Source organism: Scyliorhinus canicula, chromosome 9 (assembly GCF_902713615.1).
Source record: "Scyliorhinus canicula chromosome 9, sScyCan1.1, whole genome shotgun sequence".
NCBI classification, from domain to species: Eukaryota; Metazoa; Chordata; class Chondrichthyes; order Carcharhiniformes; family Scyliorhinidae; genus Scyliorhinus; species Scyliorhinus canicula.
The window spans coordinates 4704521-4724581 of NC_052154.1; the positions used below are offsets into that span (position 1 = coordinate 4704521).

General features: G+C 48.6%; 1 protein-coding gene across 2 annotated transcripts in view; it reads left to right on the forward strand.

The window, feature by feature from the left end:
* Positions 1–20061, forward strand: part of terb1 (telomere repeat binding bouquet formation protein 1) — a 192031-nt gene that overhangs the window by 37076 nt on the left and 134894 nt on the right. The window contains exons 7-9 of one of the 2 annotated variants that reach the window (XM_038806219.1): positions 7698–7813; positions 10272–10343; positions 12651–12773. In XM_038806219.1, the coding sequence (XP_038662147.1) occupies positions 7698–7813; positions 10272–10343; positions 12651–12773 (311 nt within the window). The remainder of the gene's footprint in view (positions 1–7697; positions 7814–10271; positions 10344–12650; positions 12774–20061) is intronic. The other variant, XM_038806220.1, reaches the window with a different exon arrangement.

Here is a 20061-nt window from a genome sequence, read left to right on the forward strand (position 1 = left end):
CGGCGGGATTCTCTACTCCCACCTCTTGTTGAAGCCACCCCATGCTGCCAGGAAACCCGTGGGCGGAGGTGCTCTGCTGGCGGGAACATAGAAGTCCCACAGGACGGAGAATTCCAGCTCTTGTATAGCATTGCTCTAAGTGAAGTCTGAGCCGCTATTTCTATTTTGGTAATGTTCAAATGCCACATAGGTGAAGCTCATAAGTGGGCTACAGCATAAATTTGTTGATAGATAGATCCTGATTGCGTAGTATTTTTAAAGCTGGACTGGGTTATGTCAGTGGGCTTGACAGCTAGTTTGTGATGCAGAACAAGGCCAGGAGTGTAGGTTCAATTCCTGTACTGGCTGAGGTTAATCAACCGTACTCCTTTAACCTGATGATCCTCAGGTTACATCACCACCAGTCAGCTTCCCCCTAAGGGGAAAGCAGCCTATGGTCATCTGGGACTATGGTGACTTTTCCTGTTTTTAAAGCCGTATGTAACTAAAACACGTTCCAAATTCATTCGCTGCCTGTGTTGGTCTCGGCAGAGTGTTAGTTGGATTGTTATTGGCAATCTGCGGGGATAAATCAGGCTGGAAAGGGAAAAATATTGCTGGTCAGTAATGCCCCACAAGTAGGTTTTTCTGTGTAGATGCTGGGCTAGGACCTGGTAAGATTCAGTTGTAGTTTTCGTCACATTCAAATATTACACCAACGTTCACCAGATGGGTTTTCTAAATCCTCACACACGCATCAAAAAACTGCATTACCACTGCCTGCAAATTTATATCCAATTAGAGCAACAGGGCACATTGTGTACTAGTTATAGAATATGTCCAATTTTCATTTCTATGGCAGTGAAACTCAGGTGGGTTGTATAACCAGTGGTTGGCCCAATTGGTGAAGGTAAATATTACCACAGTGTCACTTAAAGAGAGAGGCAAGGCTGTAACAGTTTCTTCAATGTGTCCGGACGTAGAGGTAGTTTAAGTGATATATTGTTGGATATTAAAAATAAGGTATAGATTTAAGTAAGTTTAATTTAGCAGCTCCTGCTAGCTCACGATTTTTGGGCTCTTTTTAGGGCCCATTACGGCGCTTGTTTGACTTTTCCCGGTGTGGAAAGGGAACAGCAACACTTCCCTGCTGGTGTATGGATTGGACCAGGAGCGGGACAATTAAAAAAGCGGCATTGAAGCAGAGAAAGGTGCAAGAGAGGAAGACAAAGATGGCAGCGAGCGGGGACCAGGCAGCGTGGACGCAGTGGACACAGGAGCTGCTCCAACGCTGCTTTAGGGAGCTTAAGGCAGAGCTGCTGGAACCACTAAAGGCCTCATTAGATAAACTCCTGGAGACCCAGACGGCCCAAGGGGTGGCGATCCGGGAGGTCCGACAAAAGATCTCGGAGAATGAGGATGAGATCCTAAGCCTGGCAGTGAAGGTGGAGGCGCACGAGGTGCTCCAAAAGAAGTTGCAGGCGAGGTTCGAGGAGATGGAGAACCGATCGAGGCGGGAGAATCTGCGGATTCTGGGCCTCCCTGGAGGGGCTGGAGGGATCGGACATGGGGGCCTATGTGGTCACCATGCTGAATTCGCTGATGGGAGTGGGGTCCTTCCAAGGGCCCCTGGAGCTGGAGGGGGCCCACCGAGTGCTGGCGAGGAAGCCCAAGCCCAGTGAGCCACCAAGGGCGGTGCTGGTGCGGTTCCACCGGTTTGCTGATCGAGAGTTTGTGCTTAGGTGGGCCGAGAAGGAGCGGAGCAGCAGATAGGAGAATGCGGAGGTCCGAATTTACCAGGATTGGAGTGCGGAGGTGGCGAGGAAGAGGGCCGTTTATAATCGGACAAAAGCAGTGCTGCACAGGAGAGGGGTGAAGTTTGGCATGCTATAGCCGGCGTGCCTATGGGTCACTCACGTAGACCATCATCACTATTTTGAGTCCCCGGAGGAGGCCTGGGCCTTTGTTCAGGCCGAAAAACTGGACTCAGACTGAGGGTTGGGGGGAGGGTCGGGGATGGTTGTGTTGTGCTTCGAGGGGGGGTTTTACTTTGTTCTTTGGGGGGATGATGGGGTATCGTTCAGGCCCGCCAGATGGGCTCGTGAAGGGGGGTAGGCGGTCAGCTTGGGGCATTGAAGGTCAGTAGGGGCTGATAGGGCCTCATGGAGGGGGAGGGTGGTCTGCGATGGGGCTAGGGAGTTTGGGCCTGGAAAGGGAACTGCGCCAGAGGAGGCGGGACCGGCCAAGTGGGTAGCGCGGGCTTTTTCCCGTGCTAAGGGCTGAAGGGGGCGGGGCTGAAGTTGGAAGCGCAGGCTTTTTCCCGCGCTAAGGGCTGAAGGGGGCGAGGCTGAAGTTGGAAGCGCGGGCTTTTTCCCACGCTGGGACCGGAAGGGGAAGAAAGCGAACCTGTTCGGGGGCAGGGAGGGGAGGGGCAGTGTTGCACTGGGGGGGGTGGTCGTTGGTGCGGCGGGAGTGGCCGGGGTCAGCAAGAGTCAGCTGACTCACGGGAGCACAATGGGGGAGCAACGCAGCTAGGGGGGGACCTGGCTAGGAGGGAGGTGGGGGGGAGAAGGGGGGGACCGGGTTGCTGCTGACAGGGCCAGGTGGGAGCTGGAGTCGATAGAGGGGGTAGAGGCGGCGATCTGCCGCTGTGGGGAACCGGCCGTGCGGGGGACGCGGGCACGTGGCGGGTCTAGGAAGGGATATGGCTGATCGGTCAATGTGTACACCCCGAATTGGGACGATGCGGGCTTCATGCTGCGTATGTTGGGCCGGATTCCAGATATCGAGACAGGGGGTCTAATAATGGGAGGGGATTTCAACACAGTGCTGAACCCGGCACTTGATCGCTCCAGGTCCAGGACTGGTAGGAGGCCGATGGCTGCCAAGGTGTTGAGGGGGTTCATGGACCAGATGGGAGGGTGGACCCCTGGAGATTTATGAGGCCTGGAGGTTAGGGAATTCTCGTTCTTCTCCCCTGTCCACAAGGCCTACTCCCGGATTGACTTTTTCGTCTTGGGCAGGGCGCTGATTCCGAGGGTGGAGGACGCGGAATACTCGGCGATAGCCATCTCAGATCACGCTCCACGTTGGGTGGACCTTGAGTTGGGGAAGGAGAGGGACCAACGTCTGATGTGGCGTTTAGAGGCGGGGTTGCTGGCTGACTAGGAAGCGAATGGGCGGGTCCGGAGGTGTATAGAGAGGTACCTGGAGACTATTGACAATGGGGAGGTGCAAGTTGGGGTGGTTTGGGAGGCGCTGAAGGCGGTGGTTAGAGGGGAGCTGATCTCCATTAGGGCACACGAGGAGAGGGGGGAGAGGAGAGAGAGGGAGAGGCTGGTGGGGGAGACGTTGAGGGCAGACAGAAGGTACGCGGAGGCCCCGGAGAAGGGATTGCTGAGGCAGCTACGTAACCTCCAGGCTGAGTTTGATTTATAGACCACCAGGAAAGCGGAGGCGCAGTGGAGGAGGGCGCAGGGGGTGGTATATGAATATGGTGTAAAGACGAGCCGGATGCTGGCGCATCAGCTTCGGAAGCGGGAGGCAGCTAGGGAGATTGGGGGAGTTAGGGACGGAAGAGGGAGCATGGTTCGAGGGGCAGCGGGCATCAACGGGGTCTTTAGGAGCTTCTACGAGGAACTGTACTGGTCAGAGCCCCCAGTGGAGGAAGGAGGGATGGATCGTTTCTTAGACAAACTGAGGTTTACGAGAGTGGAGGAGGAGCAGATGGCGGGGTTGGAGGCGCCAGTGGGATTGGAGGAGCTGGTCAAAGCGATAGGGAACATGCAGACGGGGAAGGCACCGGGACCAGACGGGTTCCTGGTTGAATTCTGCAAGAAGTATTCAGACCTGCTGGGCCCGCTGCTAGTTAGGACCTTCAACGAGGCAAGGGAAGGGGGGGCTCTGCTTCCGACAATGTCTAGGGCGCTGATCTCCCCGATCCTGAAGCGGGATAAGGATCCCCTACAGTGTAGTTGCGCTCCTAAATGTAGTTGCCAAGTTGCTGACAAAGATATTGGCCATGAGGATTGAGGACACCGTGCCACAGATCATACATGAGGATCAAAAGGGTTTTGTGAAAGGGAGGCAGTTGAACGCTAATGTACGGAGGCTCCTAAATGTTATAATGATGCCGGCAGTGGAAGGGGAGGCGGAGCATGGTAGCATAGTGGTTAGCATCAATGCTTCACAGCTCCAGGGTCCCAGGTTCGGTTCCCGGCTGGGTCACTGTCTGTGCGGAGTCTGCACGTCCTCCCCGTGTGTGCGTGGGTTTCCTCCGAGTGCTCCGGTTCCTCCCACAGTCCAAAGATGTGCGGTTAGGTGGATTGGTCATGCTAATTGCCCGTAGTGGTTCTAAAAAGTAAGGTTAAGGGGGAGTTGTTGGGTTATGGGTATAGGGTGGATACGTGAGTTTGAGTAGGGTGATCATTGATCGGCACAACATCGAGGGCCGAAGGGCCTGTTCTGTGCTGTACTGTTCTAAATTCTAAATTCTAGATAGTGGTGGCGATGGATGCGGAGAGGGCCTTTGATAGGGTGGAATGGGGATATCTATGGGAGGTGTTGAGAAGGTTCGGGTTTGGAGAGGGGTTCGTTAGGTGAGTGAGGCTGCTATACGAGGCCCCGATGGCGTGTGTGGCTACGAACGGAAGGAAGTCATAGTGTTTCCGACTGCACCGGGGGACGAGGCAGGGGTGCCCCCTGTCTCCCCTGCTTTTTGCGCTGGCGATTGAACCCCTGGCCATGGCGCTGAGGGAGTCGAGGAACTGGAGGGGGATAGTGCGGGGTGGGGAGGAGCATCGGCTGTCGTTATATGCGGATGACCTACTTTTGTACGTGGCTGACCCGGTGGGGGGAATGCCGGAGGTGATGAGGATCCTTAGGGAGTTTGGGGATTTTTCCGGGTATAAGCTCAATGTGGGGAAGAGTGAGCTGTTCGTAGTGCACCCAGGGGACCAGGAGAGGGGGATTGGTGAGCTCCCGCTAAAAAGGGCGGAGAGAAGTTTCAGGTACTGGGGGTACAGGTAGCTAGGAGCTGGGGGGCCCTGCACAGGCTCAACTTTACGAAGCCGGTGGAGAAGATGGAGGAGGAGTTTAGGAGGTGGGATGTGTTGCCACTCTCCCTAGCGGGCAGGGTCCAGTCAGTCAAAATAACGGTGCTCCCGAGGTTTTTGTTCTTGTTCCAGTGCCTCCCTATCCTGATTCCTAAGGCTTTTTTCAGGCGGATCAATAGGAGCGTTATGGGGTTTGTGTGGGCGCAGAAGACCCCGAGGGTGAGAAGGGTGTTCCTGGAGCGGGGCAGGGATAGGGGTGGGGGGCAGTATGGAAGAGGTTGGAGATGGCGTCCTGTGTGGGCACGAGTCTGGAGGCCTTGGTGATGGCGCCGCTACCGCTTCCCCCAACGAGGTATACTACGAGTCTGGTGGTGGCGGCCACCCTTAAAATGTGGGGGCAATGGATGCGGCATAGGGGGGAGGTGAAGGCTTCAGTGTTGTCCCCGATACGGGAGAACCACCAATTTGTCCCAGGGAGAATGGACGGAGGGTTTCTGAGCTGGCACAGGGCAGGTATTAGGCGGCTGGGGGACCTATTTGTAGATGGGAAGTTTGCGACCCTGGAGGAGCTGGAGGGGAGGTTTTGCCTCCTCCCAGGGGAACACCTTCAGATACATGCAGGTAAGGGCGTTTGTCAGGCGGCAGGTGGCGGAGTTCCCACTGTTGCCGTCAAGAGGGGTTCAGGACAGGGTGCTCTAGGGGACGTGGGTTGGAATGGGGAGGATCTCGGCAACCTATCAAGTGATGCAGGAGGAGGAGGAGACCTCGGTGGAAGAGCTGAAAGGTAAGTGGGAGGAGGAGCTAGGAGAGGAGATCGACGAGGGGACGTAGGCGTATGCCCTGGGGAGGGTGAATTCCTCCTCCTCTTGCACAAGGCTCAGCTTAATTCAATTCAATGTGCTGCTTGGGCGCACATGACTGGGGCAAGGCTGAGCCAGTTCTTTGGGGGAGAGGACAGGTGTGTCAGGTGTTCAGGGAGCCCAGCAAACCACAGCCACATGTTCTGGGCGGCCCTGCGCTGGAGGGCTTCTGGAGGGGCGTCACGGAGATGCTGTCATGGGTGGTTGGTTCCAGGGTGGAGCCGGGCTGGGGGCTCGCAATATTTGGGGTAGCAGTGGAGCCGGGTGTGCAGGAGGCGAAAGAGGCCGGTATTCTGGCCTTTGTGTCCCTGGTAGCCCGGCGTAGGATTCTTCTACAGTGGAAGGATGCGAGGCCCCTGGGCGTGGAATCTTGGGTCAACGACATGGCTGGGTTTATCAAACTGGAGAGGGTCAAATTTGACTTAAGGGGGTCGGTGCAAGGGTTCTTCCGGCGGTGGCAACCGTTTCTAGCTTCCTGGCGTAGCGTTAGGTGATGGTCAGCAACAGCAGCAACCCGGGGGGGGGGGGGGGGTTTGTTTGTTTTTCTTTATTGGACGTGTATATTCGCTTTCATGTTAATTATTTCTGTTAACTTATTATCTGTGTATAGGGGGGGTTATTGTTCCTATTTCTTACTGTTCTTGTTGGTAAAAATTTGTGAAAACTTGAATAAAAATTATTTTCAAAAAATTTAGTATTTCTGTGGAAGACTGGTTAGACTCATATTAAACAAACCTGTTTGCATGTCCGAGGGGATTTGTTTAATTTCAAACTGTGTATTGTGCTGTGAGATAGTTTATGACAGGAAAAGTAAACACGAGCTTGGAGAAAGAATGAGCTGTTGCTTAGCAGGGCCACCTTTAAGAAAAGCATTTTTGAATGGTTTTAACTGAACTCAAAAGGCAGTTGGAGCTGGGAACTTAGAGTGAACAGTTCATAGCTTTGTTAGAAGCAGGAAAACCATACAATGGAGTAAGGGGCAAGGAAGCAAGTACTAGAAATCTAAAGAAGAGTTAATTAAGGAAACTAGAGAATGAAAAGGAGTTTCTAAGAAGTGATAAGTCAGGAAAATGGAACAGGGTACTGAGAAGATGAGAAGGAGTTGGCGAGAGAGAAACCAGAGATATCTGTGGTAACTGTAAGATTTGTGATATCTTACTGTAGCCTGTGAAGAGATAGTTGAAGTAATTACGAAGCTATTAGTGACTGGATCTCTGAGAGTTTATGTGAAACGTTGTGCATATTCAAGACAAAGTAATAATGAAAGGGGACTTGGAAACCCTGGAGGTGACTTCTTGATGAAAACAGCTGAGGGAAAGCTTGTTTGAAAGAGTATTTTAAAGTGTGTCTGTGAGGAGAGTTTGGAAATACTCACAATAATCGTCTGGGGGGAATTTGAGGAGAAATCCACAGAAGATCGATTGCGTGGTATCTGCCACTGGGTTTCAGAATGGAGTGTTGTTTGACCACAGGTTACACGTTTATTGAGAACACAATAGCGTAAGATATATTGTGTAATCTGTGTTATTCTTGAAATATGTATACATTTGTGAAAATGAGGGAGGAGTGAAGAAGTATTCTATTACAGTCAAACTTTGCATGTTGAATGAATGTTTTTTCTTTGTTGTTAAGAGCTAATTGGTAGTCCTGAGACTCTGTTGCTTCACGTTTTCTAAAAAAAGTAAAAATTACAGTCTTTTGAGCCAGGGTTCCATTCTGGGATCTTCCTGTCCAATAGCAACATCAACTGGGATCATAACAAATGTAGGTTTACATTTTTGATTTTCTTTTTACTTTTCACCAGAACTAGTTTCCCAATGTCAGACCAACAGTCCATGCATGAAAATATTGGTCAGTGTTACGAGCTGTGGTCATCCATTGGTAGCACTCTCTGTGCTTGTGCCAACAATCCACAAAATGGTATTTATTTTTTGTCTCTTTCGGATGTTCTTGTGACTTTGTAATATTGCAGCATTTTCTTCAGGATTTTTATATAATGATTAAAGAGAAACTATTTTAATTGTGATATTACTACCTGTTCATGAAGATTGCTGTGCATTCTATAATTCTTCATACATTTGGAGGGGGTTATTGAGAGGAGTTATAGGGAGGTAGTCACACCTCAGGTAAAAGAAGAAGGTAGATGGGTTACCGTCAGGGGAGGGAGAGGGAACCGGCAGGCAGTGCAGGGGTCCCCTGTGGTCGTTCCCCTCTATAACAAGTATACCGTTTTGGATACTGTTGCGGGGGACGACTTACCAGGGGTAAGCAATGGGGCACAGGTCTCTGGCACAGAGTCTGTCCCTGTTGCTCAGAAGGGAAGGGAGAAGAGGAACAGAGCACTTGTCATTGGGGACTCCATAGTTAGAGGAACAGACAGGAGGTTCTGTGGGAACAAAAGAGACTCACGGTTGGTGTGTTGCCTCCCAGGTGCCAGGGTTCCTAATGTCTCTGATCGTGTTTTTGGGATCCTTAAGGGGGAGGGGGAGCAGCCCCAAGTCGTGGTCCACATAGGTACCAACGACATAGGTAGGAAGAGAGATGGGGATTTGAGACAGAAATTCAGGGAGCTAGGGTGGAAGCTGAGAGCTAGGACAAACAGAGTTGTTATCTCTGGGTTGTTACCCGTGCCACGTGCTAGCGAAGTGAGAAATAAGGAGAGAGAGGAGTTGAACACGTGGCTACAGGGATGGTGCAGGAGGGAGGGTTTTGGTTTCCTGGATAATTGGGGCTCATTCTGGGGTAGGTGGGACCTCTACAAACAGGATGGTCTTCACCTGAACCAGAAGGGTACCAACATCCTGGGGGGGAGATTTGCTAGTGCTCTTCGAGGGGGTTTAAACTAATTCAGCAGGGGGATGGGAACCTAAATTGTAGTCCCAGTGTACAGGATTTTGAGAGTAGTGAGGTCAGGGACAGGGTTAAAAGTTCGAAAGAGGGCACCGGCAAGCAAGACGCTGATTTGAAGTGTGTCTACTTCAACGCCAGGAGCATCCGGAATAAGGTGGGTGAGCTTGCAGCATGGGTTGGCACCTGGGATCTCGATGTTGTGGCGATTTCAGGAGACATGGGTAGAGCAGGGACAGGAATGGTTGTTGCAGGTTCCAGGATTTAGATGTTTCTGTAAGAACAGAGAAGATGGTAAAAGAGGAGGGGGGGTGGGGTGTGGCATTGTTAATCAAGGAAAGTATTACAGCGGTAGAAAGGACGTCTGAGGACTCGTCTACTGAGGTAGTATGGGCTGAGGTTAGGAACAGGAGAGGACAGGTCACCCTGTTGGGAGTTGTCTATAGACCTCCGAATAGTTCCAGAGATGTAGAGGAAAGGATTGCAAAGATGATTTTCGACAGGAGCGAGAGTAACAGGGTAGTTGTTATGGGGGACTTTAACTTTCCAAATATTGACTGGAAACACTATAGTTCGAGTACTATAGATGGGTCAGTTTTTGTGCAGTGTGTGCAGGAGGGTTTTCTGACACAGTATGTAGACAGGCCAACAAGGGGCGAGGCCACATTGGATTTGGTACTGGGTAATGAACCCGGCCAGGTGTTAGATTTAGATGTAGGTGAGCACTTTGGTGATAGTGATCACAATTCGGTTATGTTTACTTTAGCAATGGGCAGGGATAGGTATATACCGCAAGGCAAAAATTATAGCTGGGGGAAAGGCAATTATGATGCTATTCGGCAAGATTTAGGATGTATAGGAATGGGGAAGGAAACTGCAGGGGATGGGTACAATCGAAATGTGGAGCTTTTTCAAGGAACAGCTACTGCGTGTCCTTGATAAGTATGTACCTGTCAGGCAGGGAGGAAGTTGTCGAGCAAGGGAACCGTGGTTTACTAAGGAAGTTGAAGCACTTGTCAAGAGGAAGAAGAAGGCTTATGTTAGGATGAGACATGAAGGCTCAGTTAGGGCACTTGAGAGTTACAAGTTAGCCAGGAAGGACCTAAAGGGAGAGTTAAGAAGAGCGAGGAGAGGACACGAAAAGCCGTTGGCGATAGGATCAAGGAAAACCCTAAGGCTTTCTATCGATATATCAGGAACAAAAGAATGACTAGAGTAAGATTAGGGCCAATCAAGGATAGTAGTGGAAAGTTGTGTGTGGAATCAGAGGAGATAGGGGAAGCGTTAAATGGATATTTTTCGTCAGTGTTTACACTGGAGAAAGACAATATTGTCGAGGAGAATACTCAGGTTCAGTCGACCAGGCTAGATGGAATTGAGGTTCACAAGGAGGAGGTGTTAGCAATTTTGGAAAGTGTAAAAATAGATAAGTCCCCTGGGCCAGATGGGATTTATCCTAGGATTCTCTGGGAAGCCAGGGAGGAGATTGCAGAGCCTTTGTCCTTGATCTTTATGTTGTCTTTGTCGACAGGAATAGTGCCGGAAGACTGGAGGATAGCAAATGTTGTCCCCTTGTTCAAGAAGTGGAGTAGAGACAACCCTGGTAATTATAGACCTGTGAGCCTTACTTCGGTTGTGGGTAAAATGTTGGCAAAGGTTATAAGAGATAGGGTTTATAATCATCTTGAAAAGAACAAGTTGATTAGCGATAGTCAACACGGTTTTGTGAAGGGTAGGTCATGCCTCACAAACCTTATTGAGTTTTTTGAGAAGGTGACCAAACAGGTGGATGAGGGTAAAGCGGTTGATGTGGTGTATATGGATTTCAGTAAGGCGTTTGATAAGGTTCCACATGGTAGGCTATTGCAGAAAATAAGGAAGTATGGGATTGAAGGTGGTTTAGCGGTTTGGATCAGTAATTGGCTAGCTGAAAGAAGACAGAGGGTGGTGGTTGATGGCAAATGTTCATCCTGGAGTTCAGTTACTAGTGGTGTACCGCAAGGATCTGTTTTGGGGCCACTACTGTTTGTCATTTTTATAAATGACCTGGAAGAGGGTGTAGAAGGATGGGTTAGTAAATTTGCAGATGACACGAAGGTCGGTGGAGTTGTGGATAGTGCTGAAGGATGTTATAGGATACAGAGGAACATAGATAAGCTGCAGAGCTGGGCTGAGAGGTGGCAGATGGAGTTTAATGCGGAAAAGTGTGAGGTGGTTCACTTTGGAAGGAGTAACAGGAATGCAGAGTACTGGGCTAATGGCAAGATTCTTGGTAGTGTAGATGAACAGAGCGATCTTGGCATCCAGGTACATAAATCCCTGAAAGTTGCCAGCCAGGTTAATAGGGCTGTTAAGAAGGCATATGGTGTGCTAGCCTTTATCAGTAGGGGGATTGAGTTTCGGAGCCACAAGGTCATGCTGCAGCTGTACATAACTCTGGTGCGGCCGCTCCTGGAGTACTGCGTGCAGTTCTGGTCACCACATTATAGGAAGGATGTAGAAGCTTTGGAAAGGGTTCAGAGGAGATTTACTAGGATGTTGCCTGGTATGGAGGGAAGGTCTTACGAGGAAAGGCTCAGGGACTTGAGGTTGTTTTCGTTAGAGAGGAGAAGGCTGAGAGGTGACTTAATAGAGACATATAAAATAGTCAGAGGGTTAGATAGGGTGGACAGTGAGAGTCTCTTTCCTCGGATAGTGATGACCAACACGAGGGGGACATAGCTTTAAATTGAGGGGTGGTAGATATAGGACAGACGTCAGAGGCAGTTTCTTTACTCAGAGAGTAGTAGGGGTGTGGAACGCCCTGCCTGCAACAGGAGTAGACTCGCCAACTTTAAGGGCATTTAAGTGGTCACTGGATAGACATATGGATGAAAATGTAATAGTGTAGGTCAGATAGGCTTCAGATGGTTTCACAGGTCGGCGCAACATCGAGGGCCCAAGGGCCCGTACTGCGCTGTAAGGTTCTATGTTCATTTCTGGTTCGCATGCAACCCTCAAGCATATTGCCTGAGTGTGGCCATTCCTGTATGTGTGTCAAGGCAGTGATTATTAGTAAGTTATTTGACTGAGGAAAACCAGAGCCAAATCTGAGCTGACAATTTTCAGTTGGCAGTTATGGATAAAGTTCATCAGCAAGAACCATGGTTTCGTTTTGTCCTTTCTGTAGCTCAGGGATGCTGTGGACAATCATTGCAATAATAGTGATGTGTTAACTCGATGTAGATCGGGCTTAAAACATAAAGCTTTGTTTGTCTGCACAGTATAGATATGGCTCCTGGTCCATTCACTCAGTGAGCCCACAGCAGCATGGTTTGATTTTATTGAAACAGTTAGAATGATCTTTTTACATAGTAACTGTTCACTGCTATTAGCTATTTCATGTTGTTGTTTTAAGCAGGGGAAATGTTCTCAAGAGGGCTTGGAGTAAAGCACTGTCAATTGTGCTCACACATAAATATGCAAAATGATTGCCTGCTCTTGTTTAAGCAGGTCATGGCAGGAAAGATTAAAATAAAAAGATAATTTGAGTTAGTCGCTCTGAAGAATCGCAGTGAAACTCTGTGATTAGCTGTAAAACCCTCAGTAAGGTAATAAAAATCAATCCAAGTTCCCACTGCCAATTGTTATCGAGAAAACATGTATCTGTTCATTGGTTGAGGACAGATCAGCCAAGATGTCCGTTATAATTGAATAGCCTGCCATCACTCAGTGTATAGGTTGACAAAGACTAGCTACATAGAAAAAGCACCAGAGGGCACTCAATACTGGTGAAACTACCATTGCTTGATCATCATCTTTAGGAGCGGGGGAAGGGAGAAAATTGGCTTGGTGAAAGGAAATTGAATATTGTTGAATTGACTCGTGCTTTTATGGGGTCATCTGGATTGATTGTGTGCAACTGTTACAGAAGAGAACCAGAGACTGTGTACGGCAGCCTTTCCATTTGCAAAAGACTGTCTGCAGAAATGCATCAGACAAGAAATAATCCGGCCCATTTGCGCATTTATTGGTCTTGCTGTTGCTAACAACTGTAAGTATTTGACTATATGAGATGGTTATTTGCATATGTATGATGTGATATCGTATGTAGAGAGTTAGAGAGGCCATGTTTCCTCTGTTCCACTCCCACCATCCCCCTCCCCCACTCAGTTAGAATTCAGCATCATACATTTCTCAGATCAGGTCATTTGTGTAGCCAGATTTTCAACCAGAAACGCCCAATGAATGGATGGATGGCCCACGTAGAATGATGGAATGTGTGCTGCTGTCTGAAAGGCCTGCAACAATGCGAATTCTCAACAGGCCTTCTGGCTTCTGTCAAAATCCTTATTGCTGCAGGTCTGAAGTGGTTGCTGGGCACCTCTTTTCAAATCTGGAATAGCTGATCACAGCTTCTCAGACCCACTGTCTATGTTTTGCTTTCACGGGTGTCCCTGAGCGGATACTTCAGAAAATGCATGAGGAGCGCAAATGAATGGAGATACTGAATTTCTGCTCCACTCCGCTCTGCCTAACACCCCAGAACATGTAAATTAAGGACATTTTTCAGAGGCTTTTGGAAAAGTGATCCGCTGGTAATCCTGAGAAGGAGGCATCTTACTATGGGCGGGATTTACCGGCTGTTCACGCCGCCAGGAAATTCCGGTCCCGCGTCGGGGTACAGGTTTCCCGGCCATGAGGGGTACAGCCACTGTGATATCCCACTGACAACGGCGGGATCAGTAGATCCTGCTGGCGGGCCCGCCTCTGCCGCCAAAAACGAGGTGGCAGGGTGGTCAGTAAATCCCGCCCAGTATATCTTAGTGGAATCTGAGTATCAGATATTGGAAAATATACTTCCAACTTTCCCTCTGAAGTTACATAGTCATGAACATATTCCTGTGGTGGTGGACAGGATTTAGTTTGGTGCTTCCCAAGCTATTTTCAAACATTTTTTTTTTTTTTTTAAATTTTTTTTTTAATAAATTTAGAGTACCCAATTATTTTTTCCAATTAAGGGGCAATTTAGAGTGGCCAATCTACCTATCCTGCACATCTTTGGGTTGTGGGGGTGGAACCCACGCAGACACGGGGAGAATGTACAAACTCCACACGGACAGTGACCCAGGGCCGGGATTCGAACCCGGGTCCTCAGCGCCGTAGGCAGCAATGCTAACCACTGCGCCACCGTGCTGCCCCAGCTATTTTCAAACATGACCTCACACTTGAAAATTAAAATGACCCAGACACCCCAAAAACAAAAGAGAAATAAAGCAGATTGGTAGCATTGAGTGATAAATACTAAAGTTGGTATATTGTAGATCAACATATAACGATCATAAAATTGTTACGGTGTGGAAGGTTGTTCAACCCATCATATATGTACTGGCTCTCCAAATGAGACTTGGTGGCATTCTCCTGTCTATTTCCCATCACCTTTCAGATAATCATCTAATATGCCCTCTTAAATGTCTTGATTAACGCTGCCTCCACCACACTTCCAGGAGTGAATTCCAGACCTGAGCCATTCATTGTGTGAAAAGGTATTTTTCTCACATCACATTTGCTTCTTTTGAAAATCATTCAAAATCTGTGCCCTCTCGTTCACGGTCCTTTTATGAGAGGGAACAGAAACTCCCTATCAATTCTGTCTACACCCCTCATGATTTTGACTAAATCTCCTCTTAGCCTTCTTTGCAAGAAAAAAAGTCCCAACCTCTCCAATCTATCTTCATAACTGAAGTTTCTCATCCCTGGAACCATTCTTCTATTAACTTTATGCGCGATCTAACAGAAAGGTTTCGGAATGTCATTTGTGGCGGGCGAGTTCCCCACCGCTATCTAACCACACTTGGTCACCTTTTTGGACCCTGGGGAGTTTTCCCCCCAGGTCAAGGCAACACTTAGAATTATTTTTATCTCTGGGAGATGAACTCGCTGGCCAGACTGGCTACTCAGACATTGGACCACCATTTTGAAAGGGTGCCCGATCTCTAAGAGGGCTTGTGGGTCCTCCACACCCCCCACCCATGGACAGTGTTACCCCCCACACACGTGGGCATTACCCCACCACCCTCCAAATGATGAAACCCCGCTATGGGATCACTGAGGACCCTCCCTTTTCGGGCCCTCCCATGCCCCCTTTCGCCTCCCCCTTCCAGGACCTCGACCCTTCACTCTCCTAACCTTCCAGAGACCCCTTCAAACTCACCATACACCCCCTCCACCATTCATACACCCCTCCACCCTCCTTTTGTAGACATGGCTCCCCCAGGCCCTGACCCTTGGCAGTGCCACCCTGGTACTTGGGCATCCACGCACACTGGTACCCTGGCAATGCTCCTGCCAGCTTTGCAGTGCCATCCATGCACCTTGGCAGTGCCAAGGTGTCAGTGAAAGGTGTCCACTTTCCAGTGGGAGGGCCATGGGAGGCATGCTGCCCAGTCCCATAAGACCGTAAGACATAGGAGCAGAATTAGGCCACTCGGCCATCGAATCTGCTCCGCCATTCAATCATGGTTGATATTTTCTCATCTCCATTCTCCTGTCTTCTCCCCATAACCCTAATCCCCTTATTAATCAAGAACCTATGTATCTCTGTCTTAAAGAGACTTAGTGATTTGGCCTCCACGGCCTTCTGCGGCAAAGAGTTCCACAGAGATTCTACAGATGGTCCCTGACACCAGGGGGCAGCTGATGGCCCAGGAGACTCTCCAGGGTGTTATTCTACCTGGTCCACATTTGTGTGGACCAGTGTGGAACGGTACCGAACTGGGGACTCCCTGAGGATGCCATTCGAAGCTGGGAGGTGGTATATCCTGGGTGAGGAGGTCTAAATATGTTTAAAACAGACTTAAGTGCTTGGTCACGCCCATTGTAGGTGGGATCCTCATCGTAATACCTCGCGAGGTCTGGATAGATTTCGCGAGGCATACTAGCTGCCGTGAAGTCCCAGCAGCTACCGGCCGTGTTAAGCTCATGTTCAAGCACGTCGTGGCCAGTAGATCGTGCCCTTGATTAACTGTTCTCTCCACCTGTTCTGCCACCTTTAATGACTTACGCACTTATATAGCCGGGTCCCTCCTGCACACCCGATAAGAGTTGCAACCCTTGTTTTGAGTTGTCTTTCCATGTTCAAAATGAATTCCTCGCTCTTCTCTGCATTGAGCTTCATCTGCCATCTATCTGTCTGTCATAACCCATGAGACTTACAAGGTGGCAATAAATAAACTTCTCGAGAGCCTAGCAAAATATGAGCTCTCCTGTCAAAGGGGTTGGGGAACCCTAAACCATGTATATGTAACCTTTGTATAAAGTCGGCCAGTTTGGATACCGGCTGGGATCTTTTGTGCTGTGTTAATAATAGTTATTGTAATAAAACTTGATTTATTTTTAACAACTCGGTGTGGACTCCTTTGTGGTCTACTAAACTATCATTACACCAACTTGTATATGTCCCTTTGAAGTCTCCCTCAGAATTTACAATGTTCCAAGTTTTGCATCATCCGCAAACTTTACAATAGCCCCCTGTATACCAAGATCTAGATCATTTATATATATCAGGACAAGCAAGGGTTCCAATGCCAACTCCTAGGGAACACCATTACAAACTTTTCTCCAGCTCGAAAAATATCCATTAACCATTAGTTGCTGTTTCCTATTGATCATCCATGATTGTGCTGTCCTTTTTATTCCACGAGCTAAAACTTTTCACAATTTATCCAATTAAGGGGCAGTTTAGTATGGCCAATACACATATCCTGGGTTATGGGGGTGAGACCCACGCAGACATGGGGAGAATGTTCAAACTCCACACAGTGACCCGGGGCCAGGATTGAACCCGGGTCCATGGCTACGTGAGACACCAGTGCTAACCACTGCGCCACTGTGCCGCCCAACTTTTTACACCTTAACGACTTCATGGGCAGGCTTCTCTGGTTCCCCAGCTGTACCTTTCCCGGCGCCGCCATTCGCTGGCAACGGGATTCTTTACTCCTGCCACTTGTAAATGGGGTTTCCCATTGAAGCCAGGAAACCTGCGGGTGGGGGTGCGCTGCCAGTGGGAAAAGAAAATCCCAACAGCTGGAGAATTCTGGCCCATATCAATGGCATTTCTCTCATCAACCCTGTTGCTCTGTTTCGGTTCCAACAGCGTCGCCAATACTGTGGGTATTTAAATTTATCTTAGTGAACCACAAGCCTTCCCTTATATCAATCAAATGACCACACAGCCAGTTAGTTAGTTCAAAAGATGGTTTCTTTACATACACAAGAGCTATCTCAACATGCAAACACAATACTACAAGTTAAACTACACCTATCAGTTACAATAACCTATACTTAACTTCAGGGCGACCGGCACTGTGCAAATGCATAAGGCCTTTATCTGGATTTCACTTGGCTGGTTCGAAGAAAGTGGTTCTGTCTCAGCTGGGCTCATCTGTCAGGTAGCGATCGCTGGTCTTGAATTTAGCTGGCTGTTCCTGCTGCAATTGGGTTGGCACAGGCCAGATCTAAAAGAGACAGAACACATGGCTGCACCGTCTTTTATCCCTCTGGGATTTCGCGCTCTTTGGGGTGGTCCTTAACCTTGGACCCAATAGTTCGACAAGGCTCTGATCACTCTCTTCGATTTCGGCCAATAAAGGGGCGGGTGCCTTGGTGGCTGGGCGGGTCCTTAGCGATCATTGACCTTGGCAGTTGTGCTTTCTGAGTAAGGGGAGTGGCTCCGATCAGTCTGTGGCTGTACCGGTTGCTTGAGTGGAGTTCTATTGTCCTGGGAAAATGGGCCATTAAAATGCAAACGAGCGGGGGTTTCGAACAGGTCTGGTTACCTGTGTTTCAGATACACATGGACTGTGTATCTGTCTGAGTCCTGGGTTGGCCATAATTCCCATGGTCCTTTGCAGGTGGCCATTTAGATGGCTACAACCCTCTCTGTTATCTCCTCTGAAAAATTCCAGCAAGTTAGTTCAATGCAATTTTCTCTTAAGGACCCATGATGATTCTCCCAATCAAGCCACATTTTTCCATGTGATCATTAATTCTATCCTGAATAATTGTTTCTAGAAGCATCTCCAGCACCCAAGTTAAACTGGCTGATTTCCAATTGCTGGGCTTATCCGTACACCTTTTTTTCATCAAAAGTGTAATGTTTGCAATTCTCCAGTCCTCTGGCACCTACCCCGAGTTTAGGGAAGTTATGGGCAGTGCCCCTGAAATTTCCACTCTCACTTCCTTCAATATCCTTGGGTACATTTCATCGAATCCCAGTGCCGTAGCAGCTTTAAGTACTGACAGTTCATCAAGACCTCTTCCGTATCAGTTTTGTACCCTTCTAGAGACAGAGCTTCCTCCTCCATTACCATGGCCTGGGAAGCATCTGTTTCCTTGGTAAAGACAAATGCAAAATTTAACATCCTAACCACGCCCCTTACCTTAGTGCATTTATCCCCTTTTTGGCCCCTAATCTGCCTTACTTTGCCTCCTACCATCTGTTTACTATGTATGTGCCGATAGAGGACTTTGGGACTTCCCTTTAAGTTGGATGCCAGTATTTTTTCATAACTCCTCTTTGCTTCTCTTAAATCGCTTTTTCACCTCCTTTCTGAACCTTTCATATTCAGCCTGGTTCACAATTGCAATGTCTACCGGAAACCTGTCATAAGCACATTTTTTCTTCTTTATCTCAGTTTCTATCTGCTTTTTCATCCAGGGAGCTCTGAATTTGTATGCCCTACCTCTCCTATTAACTTGATTGTGCCCAAACCATTTCTTCTTTGAAGGTAACCTGTTGTTCAGCAACAGTTTCTGCTGCCATCCTTTAATTCCAGTTTATCCAGCCCAACTCTGTTCTTGGCCATTGAAGTTGGCTCTCCCCTAGTTAATTATTCTTACTCTGGTTGGCTCACTGTCCTATGTTCCTCACCATTCGCGACTCCTCAGATAATGAAGCAGTCCATGGCCAAATGCAGCACGACCTGGACAATATTCAGGCTTGGGCTGACAAGTCGCAAGTTACATTTGTGCTACCCAAGTGCCAGGCAATGACCATCTCCTACAAGAGAGGATCTAACCACCACCCTTTGACGTTCAATAGCATTACCATTGCTGAATCCCCCACAATCAACATCCTTGGGGTTACCATTGATCCGAAACTGAGCTGGCCTAGCCACATTAATTCTGTGGCTACCAGGGCAGGTCAAAGGCTAGGAATCCTACGGTGAATAACTCATCTCATGACCCTCTATAAGGTAAGAGTTAGGAGTGTACTGGAATACTCTCCATTTGCCTGGATGAGTGCAGCTCCAACGACACTCAAGGAGCTTGGCAGCTTCCAGGACAAAGTAGGCCGCTTATTTGCTCTCCCACAAACATTAAACCCTCCACCACCGACGAAGGGTGGCAGCCGTGTGTACCATCTACAAGATGCACTACAGTAACTGACCAAGATTCCTTATACAACACCTTCCAAACCCACGCCCGCTACTATCTGGAAGAACAAGAGCAGCAGATACCTGGGAACCCCACCACCTGGAGGTTCCTCTCCAAGTCACTCACCACCGTGACTTGGAAATATATCACCGTTCCTTCATTGTCGCTTGGGAAATATACTGGAACTCCCTCCCTAACAGCACAGTGGGTGTACCTACACCCCAAGGACTGCAGTGGTTCAAGAAGGCATCTAACCACCACCTTCTGAAGGGCAACTAGGGATGGGCAATAAATGCTGGCCTGACCAGCGACGCCCACATCCCATAAATGAATTAATGAAAAAACTGCTTTGGAAAATTCTCTTGAGCACAACCTAGAAATGCTTGCCGCTCTCTGGCCCCACTATCTCTCTCCCAGTCTATATCTGGGTAACTACTCTATAATGATTGCACCTGTTTGTAATTTTTTTGCTGATTTGTTCTTCTACATCCTTTCTATTAATTGGTCGTTTATCGATAGCAGTTCGGAATGCCATTGGACCCTTCTTGTTCCTTAGCTCCAGTCAAACCCTCTGGGACATCTTCTTTCTCCAGCACTCTATTTTTCCAATACCACCACCCCTCCTCTCCTTCCTTATCTTTTCTGAACACCTCATATCCAGGAATATTTAACACCCAGTCCTGCCCTTCCTTAAGCTTTGTTATTGCCCCAACATCATAATTCCAATTGCAATCTGTGCCTTTAATTCATTATCTTATTTACTGTATTCCATGCATTCATATACATCCAGTATGATCCTGATTTAGACTTCATTACTTTCTCCCTTACTCCAACTCCACCTGTTAATTTATATTCCTCTGGGCTCCCTCTCAGGATCTCACCCTCCTGATAAGCTAGTTTAAATC